General features: G+C 32.8%; 1 protein-coding gene across 2 annotated transcripts in view; it reads right to left on the bottom strand.

The window, feature by feature from the left end:
* Positions 1–1,474: 1,474 nt before the first annotated feature.
* Positions 1,475–12,596, bottom strand: part of LOC119599536 (phosphoenolpyruvate carboxykinase [GTP]-like) — a 36,715-nt gene continuing 25,593 nt past the window's right edge. For both annotated transcript variants that reach the window (XM_037949315.1, XM_037949316.1), the window contains exon 2: positions 1,475–3,585. In XM_037949315.1, coding sequence (XP_037805243.1) covers positions 1,692–3,585 — 1,894 coding nt within the window. In that variant the 3' untranslated portion in view covers positions 1,475–1,691. The remainder of the gene's footprint in view (positions 3,586–12,596) is intronic.

The following is a 12,596-nucleotide window of genomic DNA, read 5'->3' as shown; positions in this document are numbered from 1 at the left end:
TTAGATTAATATGTATGAATATCAGAGTGATTTTTGGAATAGTGTCAATTATGGAACGGTCTCTTCCGAATTTAAAAAAGGGTTTACTTTTAACAAATGATTTTTGTTAAATTTCAGTATAAGTTTTACACTTCGGAGCGAATTATTAACTATTAACTATTAACTGTCATCTTACAGAAAGATGTGTTATATTCGGATTTGGGTCATTTATGTCCGATTCTCATAAAATTTTGTATATAGATTTCGGTTCCTTTAAAACTTGGTCATAATTGACTTCTTAAAGTTATTATGTGAGACGGTCTTATATGGGAAGATGAGTTAATTATGAACCGATCCTAATAAAACTTGGAATAGAAGTTTTGTTTTTATCAAATTTAGAGCCATTTATTATTGTTAGAGTTAAAGTAATTTTCTGAAGGTGACCTTATATGGAGGTAAGGTCAATTATGGACTGAAACAGAGGAAACGCTCCTATACAGTAATAAAATATCATGTAAATAGATATTGATCGACGTTACATGGACAGAAAATGAGAGTACGTTGATTTTATCATTTCGTTTATCTCTCGTACACCCCATTATGTTTATATATACTGTGTACGATCTGTCCGTCCGTCTGTTTATCAAATGCATGATGGGGCCTTAAGAATTGGACCTCTTAAGAATTTTTTTTCGAAAATATTATCTATTTGCATGGTATTGAAAATGGTCAATATCGGTTCATGGTTTTATGTCCAATATTATGAACCTCAGTTTCATGGACTGGGATAACGGCACTTCCAAGATATTTAGATATAATTTTATATATAACTGTCTTCTCTTGGTTATTCTGAAGATGTTTCTCGTCATCCCCTCTTTAAAATTTTACCAACAGTTCTATTTACACCTCTTTGAGTTGAATGGTCAGGTCCTATATTCGCTCTTTTATAGCGGATTATCCCCCAGATGCCTGCTACTCTGATGAACTGATATTATTATCGTTATATAATAATACAATTCTACATAAAAGTTTTAAACGAACAAATCGTAGGAATAAATTCCACAAGGATCTATCCAAAATGGTCAAAATTAACTTTAAATTAAGACGCATGTTTTGATAAAGGCTTACTTGGTGGTTATATATCAATAAAGCTCCGATTAAGTATCACTTTCAGATACTATTCTATCCGTCTGTCCTTGAGAAAATGTCTCTAAAGTCCATACTTGGCTTCATATTATGATCAAATCCAGACTTTCCAAAAATATCACTGGTGTAGAATATTATAAGGTCGTGTATGTCAGATTTTAAATTCTTACATGATTTAACTACATATGTGTTTATTTATGAAAATGATATTGGTGTAAATGACCTATATTAATAAGTACACGACCTTTAATAAATACATTTTTATTGTAGACACTGATATTGAAAAAATTTCAAAAACCTTGAAAATGTTTAACCTTGAAAATGATAAGAATTAAACCGCCACATCCTATATATGTTTAACAGTTCTTCTTTATTCGTTTTTATAATTACAAAATGAAATATTATCAATATTTCGCTTACATTATTTTTTTTACAAAAGATATAAAATTGTCGTTATTTACATTTTTAATAAACACTTTCGAAAATCACTCGATTTCAGTCTAAAATATATATTTAAAGTTTATAATTCTTTACTCTTTCTAGGTGCAAATTCCTAACTCGCTCTTTTACAAATTCTTAACACGCTCTTTTAAACCTTGCAATTCGTCGTTGATGTCCTGAGGCAAATAAGGACCAACTTGGTCTTTAAAGTATTTCTCGATATCGGCCACCTCTTGTTGCCAGAAATCTTTAGGTAAATGGAAAAGTTGTTGCAAATCTACTTTGTCAGCTAAGCCATCGACATTTATAGAGTTATCGGCAGGCAATAGACCAATAGGTGATTCCTTATAACAGTTTTCGCCATCAACACGACGGAAAATCCAATCAAGTACACGGGAATTATCACCAAAGCCGGGCCAAAGGAATTTGCCATCGTTACCTTTGCGGAACCAATTGACATGGAAAATTTTGGGCACATTACCACGTGACTCCATACTAAGCCAATGTTGTAGATAATCACCGAAGTTGTAACCGAAGAAGGGACGCATAGCGAAGGGATCATGCATTATTTGTTTGCCTTTATGCTCGGCAGCAGCTGTAGCTTCACTACGCATTGAAGCACCCATAAAGACACCATGCTTCCAATTGCGAGCCTCATAGACTAGAGGTACACCAGCAGGACGGCGGCCACCAAATAAAATGGCACTTATTGGCACACCAGCGGGATCTTCCCAGGCAGGATCAATAATGGGACATTGTTGGGCAGGTGTACAAAAACGTGAGTTGGGATGAGCCGCCATCTTGCCAGATTCTTTAGACCACAGTTTACCCAACCAATCTGTAACAGTTACTCCATTAATATTAGACGACTCCATGCCTTCCCAGTAAACGCCACCATCCGAAGTTGAAGCCACATTTGTAAAGACTGAATTTTTAAAGATGGTGTTCATGGCTATGGGATTGGTAGACATGGAAGTACCAGGTGCCACACCAAAGAAACCATTTTCGGGATTTATAGCTCTTAGAACGCCATTACTATCGAATTTCATCCAGGCAATATCATCACCCACACATTCAACTTTATAGCCCGGCAAAGTGGGTGTCATCATGGCCAAATTTGTCTTACCACAAGCTGAGGGGAAGGCGGCAGCTATATAAATTTTCCTACCCTGAGAATTTGTAATGCCCAATATTAGCATGTGTTCCGCCAACCAACCTTCACGTTTAGCAATAGTGCTACCAATGCGCAGTGCAAAACATTTCTTACCCAACAGCGAATTACCGCCATAGCCGGAACCATATGAGACAATTTCATTGTTATCCGGCTTGTGCAAAATAATAGTTCTTTCAGGATCACAAGGCCAAGATGGCACTTCAATAACACCATCCTTGGGAGTACCCACAGAGTGCAAACATTTAACAAATTCGCCTTTACCCTTATGGAGTTCATCTAAAATTTTCGTTCCAGCACGAGTCATTATTTTCATGGACTCTACTACATAAGGAGAATCGGTAATTTCAATGCCAATTTTAGAGAGAGGTGAGCCCACCGGACCCATAGAGAATGGTATAACATACATAGTGCGATCTTTCATACAATAGGGAAAACGTTTTTGTATAGCATTCTGCATATCCTCAGGAGAAATCCAATTACCTAAGGCACCAGGTGTGCCTTCTTTGGTCACCGGCACTGTTTGCTCTTTCTGGTTTGTGCAGATAAAGGTGCGTGATTCTACTCGGGCCACATCTGCTGGATTTGTACGAGCCAACCAACAGTTTTCATACTTTGTAAGAGGAACTATAGTGCCCTGTTTAACCATGAGTTGTTTAAGTAGAGAACTTTCATCTTTGCTACCATCGCAAATGTGTACATGATCGGGTCGACAAAGATCGATACATTCATCAACATAGGACTTGACAGCCGGTGTAAGTTGATTTGGATTGCCATATTGATAAGAGCCAAAGGCACGATAGGCTAAACGAAAATTATATTTAAAGCCAATGGATGATAGTTTTGAACTGTAAAGAAAAATAAAAGAGAATTTTACATAAGTCTATGATATGGAAAGTTTTTTCTATTTCGAGAGGAAAGGGTGGGTAAGTATATATAATTAGACAAGTTTAGGATATTTTAAGGTTATGGTTTCAGAATACATATGTAAATTATTAGAAGTTAAAATTCAGGTGGCATTGTTAGTATTCGAATTAAAGATTTTGGTTTGTGATCAAACTGTCCACTATTTTATTTGGACTTTAAATTGTCTGTTACGTAATCTGAATATTTGTCGTTCTGTTGTTTTGTAAGTTTCTCGTTTTTCTTTTTTTTTTTGCTAAAATGTTGATCTGGCCATTTCTATTAAACTACAACGTAATAGTCTATATTTTTATAGAAAAAATATCGAGAAACTGTACATTTTGTTCGTTATTTTACCCAAAAATATTCCACAGAAATGGCGGCGGTAACGAATTCTATATCAAAACAAACTAGAGAACACGTTTTTTCCACTTAGCGTTTTTATTATTTTTTTATATTTTTTATATTCGTCTTTCTCGTATAGCAACATAAGTAAACAATAATGATCACCTGTTGTTGTTCTTGCTGGCCAATACACAGATACACTCTACAAACAGAACACGCAGATACAATCATCAGCACTATATCTCTGTGTGTAGGAAATTTAATTTATTCGGTATACAACGACTTTACTGATTTTTTAATTTGTTAATTAATTATGTTTTTGTAAGACGTTAATAGTCGGTAAACTTTAAATATTGTATTAAAACAGCGGAAATGTCACTGTCATAGTCTCCATGATAATAGTACGTCTTTAATTAAATTCTTTCGAAGACAAACCTATTTAAAAGGTCGTTGGGTAAGGATGATGTGATGGATTGGGTTACGTACTAAATGGAATCGATCTTGTTTTTTGTGAAGACATCGTGCATTTCAATGACTTATGTATCATCTTGGACAAGACTTTGGATTAGATCGAATATATAGGTTATTACAGTTGACTGGCAGTGGAACCTTAATAATTTATATTGTTCACAAAAAATCAATACTTTTGTAATCAAACGAATAAGAACCGAACATTGAAACCCAGTCTGGCTTCAGAACTTCTTCATCACATCAGATTTTCGAGATATCGCTTCCTAACGAGTGAAAACCCCTTATAATTATTATATTTAAGACGTTACAATAGCTCGAAAATATCTTAATTTATAACATCATTCATCTGAAAGCCCTTTTATAGCTGTTTCAAACTTTAGGTTAATATATCTCAAAGAATTGATGCCGTACAATAGATGTTAATAGTTTCTGATGATATAACAAACTTTATAAATGAAGGTGTCTTCGCAGCGTTATAACGTCTCATATTTACTTCATACCTTAGGACACGGTATCTCGAAAAGATGTGTGATAGAGAAATTCTGAAGCCAGATTTTGATTTAGCGCAGATCAATCCTTTAGACATGTATACCTAATTGGCTCTTTGGGTTCCGATTAATATAATTCCGTTGATAGCACAGGCTAACAAATTTTTAACCCAGAGACCAAAGAATACTTCTCTAAGGGATTGAGGAGCTTTTAATTCGAGACTTTCAGATGACATAACAGATTTTATAAATAGAAGTAACTTCGATGTTATAGCGTCTCAAATATGACTAAAAACGGGGTTTTTTCAAACTTCATAACAAGTTATGAGACCAGATTCGGATAGTATACTTTGGACTCTGGGTTTCGACCTTTTTTAAATTTTGTTTGGTCTGTATAATCTGGGCTATATGTTAACATCGAGAACACTGAGCGATTGTGACTTATTAGCACAGAATAGAGACTTTAATCGGGAGATACTGGTATTCACTTCACATTACGTTTTGCAAACAATTAATCACTCTGACTGCATCGAAAAGGCTAAAGTCGGTATTACGATGAAATCGGTCAGAGAATAGTTCAAGAAGAACTACTAGAATTGTTCTATTGGAACCAAATGTCGTTCATTTCGAGACTTTGATGATGTGAACCTCACTAATGTCAGTTCCCGAGAAGAAAACAATCATGCTGATAGAGTGGTAAATGGCATTTTCGATCATTTCGGTACATTGATAATGTCATTCTTAATAAAGACAGTTTCTTGTTAGAATTATGTCAATTAGCATTGTCCTGTTGGAACCAAATGTCGGTATTACAATGAAATCGGTTAATTATGACCTGTTATTATAGAGGACAGAGAATATCTCAAGAAAAAATCCACCTATAATACCTCGCTGGAGGTATTACGACTAGAGTGGTCCTATTGGTACTAAATGTCGTTCATTTCGAGACATTGATGATGTGATCCTCACTAATTTCAGTTTCTAAGAAGAAAACGATCATGCTAACTGAGTGGCATTTTCGATCATTTCGGTACCTTGATAATGACATCCTTAATAAAGACAGTTTCTTATTAGAATTATGCCAATAAGCACTGTCCTGTTGGAACCAAATGTCGTTCATTTCGAGAAGTTGATGGTGTGATTATTACAGTTTTTGAGAAGAATAAGAATCATGCTGAATGACTGGGAAGTAGAATATTATTTCTGAAACCACATGTTGTTCATAGTGATGTCGATCATTGGGGAAACTTGATGATGGCGTCCTCTAAGAACATTTTTTTAATCCATTATTACCTGGGAGCAAATTCTGGCATTCGAAAGCTTTCAAAATCTCAATAGAATCTTTTGGACCCTGATTATATCGTATGCTCCTTTTGGAGCATTAACAGCGATAACTAATTCAAAATGTGTTATGAAGAAATCGGTAATAGCATTTTGTGGATTCTAAATTCAAACAACGGAACAAATCTTCTAATGATTGTTCAGGAGTTTATCAGAGAGTGCCCAAAATAAATCAAATTCCTCTTCCTTAGCTTTAGCAAAGTTAAAGCGATAGTGTTAGAACCACAGTCGGTCTCTCTCCGTTATTTCAGTTAAAGGACTTTTTTAGACTATGAGTTTATAAAATGTATTATTTCTTACTTTCAGAAACTTCCAAACAGTTGACTTTAATTAGATATTCACACTTAAATTTTGTAGGGTGTGAGTAGCCAGTAGCTAAACACAAAAATTGGCAAACAAATTAAAAAAATAATAAAGTTTTGGGTGAGGGGGATCGTCAAACAAGACAGAATAAAAATACTTGTGTGCAGGTTCGTTGGTATTCTGTTTGTTTTACAAATAAACTTAAATCCAAAAAAACATTTCAGAAAATATATCTTCGAAATTCGCGTGTATCTGAGAGTTGTTATATGCATACGAGCAGAGAGTGATCATGTTAGAGCAAAATTATAATAAAAACAAACTTTTTGTTGTTATTGAATTCTCATTCTCTTTGTTTTGATTTCGTTGATGCAATATAGTTAATGTTGAAGTACACATTTCGTTGTATGAATGAATGTGTGCATTTAAATGCCTCTTACTTTGTACGGTCAGATTGTATGATGCAATGTTTCATCATCATTACTGTTGGCGATTGCTTGGAAACAAGGCGCGATAGACAGTCAACACGTTTCTTGAAAACATCTAGACATTTTTGTTTTGTTATAGAAGAAAATTTCGCTTTCGCTAAAGACCAAGAGATACAAAATGTACATTTTGTACATTTTATATGTATAGAATTTTACTGAAAGTAAAATGAACACAACATAGAGTACATCAGTATAGTACATTGATCCCTTTTGCTGAGACGGGCACGATCATCTAACAACATATGGTTGAGATTTGTAGCATGAACTACTACTAGCTGTATGTGTTTTAGACTAATTACGGGTAGTGACAGATGTGGTATTTTTCGAAAAATATTTTGCTAAATTGTTGTCTTGTATTTTTAGTTCTTTCTACATACATATATGTATGAATGTATGTATAAATATTTTCATTTGATTTCGTATTTTTATTTAACCTCGTCAAATTTAGCACAATTCTGTCTGTTTCTGATAACATTTTGCTGTTTTGAATAAATATTTATAAATAAAGTACATGAGAATAATTTAAAAAAATATTGTATAAAGTTTATAAACAATAATAACCATGACAAGCATATTTTTTAAAAAATCACCAACAAAAATTACACAATTTTTAAGGCAATTACTACCGAAATACTGCCACAAATTCTGATGAAAAAATTACATGTATTTAACGAAAATTACCTGAAAAAATAAGACTTTTTAAATGGATAATAACAAATTTTTTTGGAAAAATTACAACTTTTAAAAAATATAACAAATATTCCGAATAATTAAATACTTTTTTTAATATTTAGGTAATTGTTTCACATTTTTGATCCTTCTGATTTTGTTAATGTCAAGCAACAGTGACAAGATCGTTTTAAAAATCATATGCCTAATAAATGAAAATAAAATTTTTATTTATCGTTTATTTATTTTTAAGAAAATTTGTGTACACGTCACATGACAAAATTCTATATTCTAAATTTGTATGTTTCACAAATAATTGAATATACGTCGGATGTCTGATAAATCAAGAAAGTAAATTTCATAATAGCACAAGATATGATCATTAGAATTTTCCAAAAAATAAAAATATTGTGCATGGGTTTTACCTTGTTCTTTAGTGTCTAAAATGTATTCTACTAGAACAGGAAACTACCCCATTTTATAACTTTTATTTCCGCTAGGGATCCCCGTTATCAGATTTTACCAAAATTAAACACTAATCAATAAAATATGACCCAAACAAGGAAAATAAATTAGTTGTCATATCTTATGCTAATAGGACTTCATTTACAAGCCTTATCATAACGCTAGCTTCCAGGCTAGTCAGTAGTCCACACAATAATGGAATCTGTAAACATGATTTACCGATATCCACGATATCAAGTGATAACATTGAAGCGATATCAAGAGATAAGCTTAAATAAAAGACGGTATTGGACAGAAAGAGACACCAGGCCATTCGGGAATAATCGGCAACGAAAGAGTGTATATACTTGTTATAACTGAAAGGTAATGAAACAAATAATGAAACAAAGATTCTATGGGGCGAAACATAACGATAAGAGGACGAAAGGCCTCTTTAGAATAAGCAAGTCTATTCTAAGTGGACACAAAGTATTGCAGGGACAATTAGACGAAATTAGAAAAACAGTTTCAGACAAATAAAGATCGTGAGGAAAGGACAGTGAAATTCTGGAATTCTTTCTTTTTCACTGCCAGACTTTCTCGAAATTGGATCCAAATATCTTGTGAGTAGTATGATATTGCAGATTTTACATCCTTTAGGAATTTTGATTACAATATTATAATCAACTACGTTCACGAAATTGAGTTTTTATGCATTGGTCTATAATATGTTCATAAAGGTTTTTCCATAAAGGAGCTCACAATAGACCCAATAGTTGCCTGGGTATATTTACTCGAAACTCGATGTAGTTTCAGCCCAACCTACACTGAAAAACGTTTAATACTAAAATGGACTATCTTCAGAATTTATTTCAAAAAAATCTTAAAAATCTCAGGATCTTGCATAATTGATACCACAAATCTTCCATTCATGATATTTATGGTAGTTTTGGTCCTTATGTTTGAAAGCTCACTTTTCAATGAAAATGGACAGAATTTGAGCGAAATTATGTCCATAGACGTTATGACACACTTAATTGAGTTACAATGTCCATGGACGTGACCATTTCAAAAGTATCATGAGCAATGTGACATAAAGTCCATGGATTTCATTTATCAAAAAAGGCTTAATTTAGCGAAGCCGGTATTCTAAATACCCCAGAGGTTAAAACCACTGCGCCCGGCAATACACTTTTTAAAAATAATCCAAAATGCAACACACCAAATTCTTCTCGGGATAAGGGTGTTCCTTTCTTAAATTCTAAATTCAATACATGTCCATGGACATTATGTCGCTTTATTGTATGTCATAAGGTCTATGGATGAGTGCTAATTGAAAATATACATTCAGTGAACAGCACAATAGGCCCGATGGCGGCTTAGATGTTTCACTTCGGATTTGATCCTCCTATCAAACTACCCAACCACTCAAAATTGGTAAAACAATAGCTCAAATATTTCAATCCAATTTCGACGAATGCCAAGTGCTCTACATTCGTCTGAATCCACATGTGTCCACTCAGAATATGTACCATCATACTAACCTAAGACTTACTAATTTTGAGAAGGCTTCGCGTCCAGCTCTCGTTAAGGTCACATTTCGTTATTGCTCGGACTTTTAGTCCAAGTAGCATATTTCTATTTCTGTGTATAAAATATAGAAACCCAGACCGCTTTATTCCCCAGACATCGGTATAGCAACGGATTCCAAGGGGTATTTGCTCTAATATTCGGCTGGAACTTAACATTCTATTTGGGATCAGCATTTCAAAGTTTCCGATATATTCTGTTTCTGGTATGCGATCGGTAATGTTCGAGGATTGTGCAAAGACTTTCAAAGTGCCCAGTATATATTGATGACATATCCTATAATCGCTTTTGGTCAATAATTTCAGCTCTATTACACAAGTATATCTAAATTTCGGAATTTATTTTAAAATCCCGAATCCCAGGATAGCTAAAAATCTATTCCCATTGGCATCCCTAGTTGATATCAATAAATGCATCATTGGTACCATCAGCACAAAATCGCAACTAATAAATAACCTTTCGTGGATGTATTGTTTCATTTGTGCTGACTTTGTCTTTAAGCCAAAAATAGAACGGTCGAATATAGATTATTTCCAAAATATCGTAAACAATTTTTTAAAAATGACGGAAATATTTTAAAAATTTTCATCACATTGAAATAAAATTTCTATAAATTATCTCTTTCATCAAAGTACGTGTGAAAATAATTATTTAAAATTTAAATAATTGTTTTCATTTGAAATTTTAAATAAAACTAAAGAGGTCAAGTTCAAACAATTTGTTTAGCCTTATCAGACAAACCATGGACCTACTATAGCACACATTTGTGACGCCTAAAAAAATCAGAATATTGAAAACACGCGTGTTTTATATATTTTCTTAAAATTTCAAAACAATATACTCAAATCTATTTAAAAAAAATCTGCACCATAAAAACTTAACACACAAATCATTAACGTCATCAGGGTACTTTCCTTAGACTCTCATGATGATCCAATGATATTAAACGTCCAGTTGTTATTGAGCGCTTAAAAACTCAACATATCATAAGAAATGAGGCTGGTTCGTCTGTCTCTGATAACATAAATCAAATTGTTATTTGAACTTTAAAATAGGAAAATAATTTGTAAAGTAATAAATTAATGCTAATTAAAGTTTAAACAAAATTATTCGTATATTGGTGTTAACTACAATAAAATTAAATAATTTCGACTACTTAGTTCCTAACATCAGCTAAATAGTTTATTAGCTGAGTAAATATAATTTAACGCAAAAAGACACTTTTGGTAAAGTTTCCCTAATGGCAGACTATTATTTATATTTTGGGAAAAATAAACAAAAAATGTCTTATCATGAAATTTAAATATATTAACTAAACAGACTTCTTATTAAAATACAATCGTGCGACTTTGTAGACAAGATAAATAGTCTGTTATGATAAAAATTTTTATAAGAAATCTATTAGAGAAAACTTTTAAGCCCGGCCACAAGGGAAAATTACTATTAATATATTTGATAAAACGTTTATGTTAATGCAAAGTTTTACTTTTAAGGTTCATAATTCACAGACCCACAAAATACTATAAAAAAACTTAAAAAACACAATGGGCTTCCCTATAGACCAGACAATAGATTCAACTTAATCTAACAATGACTTTTTTCTTCAACATATTTTTTTATTTACATTATTTAGTTATTTTAAATAAAATATTAAATACACTTCTGGTTTCATTTTAATTGTGTATAAACTTTTGTGACGTCACACACAACCCACAATCATTTTTTTTCGTTTTGAAATGACCATGATCATTGGACTTTGGACCCCATCCATAATCAGTGTAAAACTTGTATTCTATAAAGTGTAGACACTAGTACAATATGTCGTCGGTCTATTTACACTTACATTTCATTTAAAGTGTCTACACAAGTATATCTGTATGTCTGTAAGTATGTCGACCTGTGTGTGTGTGTTTATTTCTGAATAGTAGTTTTCAGATTTTTAACAAAGAACTAAAATTTCTTTATATATAAAATCTATACTGGTAATACTTGTTGTATAAACGAAATATTTGAAAGAATTTTCATCATTTAACACACACTTGAAGGTGAGATACTTACTTACATTCATACATACATACGTACGTACGCGTAATGTGCATCCATCAATTGAAATGAACTGGTTGCCTTCTAAATACACAAAAATCATTGCCCTTTTGAAAATTCTCAAAATGAAATATTTTTTTTCTTGTTGGGCCAAGGTTAAAATTGTATGTGAATGAACGCGTTCAATATGAACATTTTGAATAAATAAAGAATTTGTATCGGTTCTTGATTTTTTTTATATCTACATTTGAAAGTGATTGTTTGTTGTAAATAAGAAATAAGTAATGAAAATATAAACAAAAATATACGGAATATTTGTATATAAACGCTAAAGAGTTATGATATTGAAAAGCTGAATGTTTTCTAAATCTCTTTAAAGGACACAATTTACCTATAAGAGGTTTTTCCCAGTTTGGTGAACCGGAATAATATGAGCGAGTCGTTTTAATATCATTTCGACGAAAGTTTGGAATGACTAAGAAAGTGCTTCAGAATTTTACAGTCTTCTCCACATACTCTACATTCGTCTGAATACGCTCGTCCAATTTTGTACATTTATGTCGGTTAAGTCCCCCCGGGCATGTTTCCTTGATGAAAGACCCACATCTTGGTGTATTGCAATCCCGGGGTAAAGAGGTGCTACCAGTACCTCTAGTCTGCAGGTACTATAAACTGGTGATGGCTCCCTATCTAGTCTTTGGATGATTTGACATAGGGTCTAACAAGATCACCACATAACGGTACTACTATGACAAGACATTAGATAGCTCGAGCACT

This window comes from Lucilia sericata, unplaced genomic scaffold, assembly GCF_015586225.1.
Source record: "Lucilia sericata isolate MDLA Ls3-8-SP2 unplaced genomic scaffold, ASM1558622v1 Contig000080F_arrow, whole genome shotgun sequence".
NCBI lineage: Eukaryota > Metazoa > Arthropoda > Insecta > Diptera > Calliphoridae > Lucilia > Lucilia sericata.
Note: the sequence above shows the minus strand (reverse complement) of the source record. Positions and strands in the feature narration are given on the sequence as shown.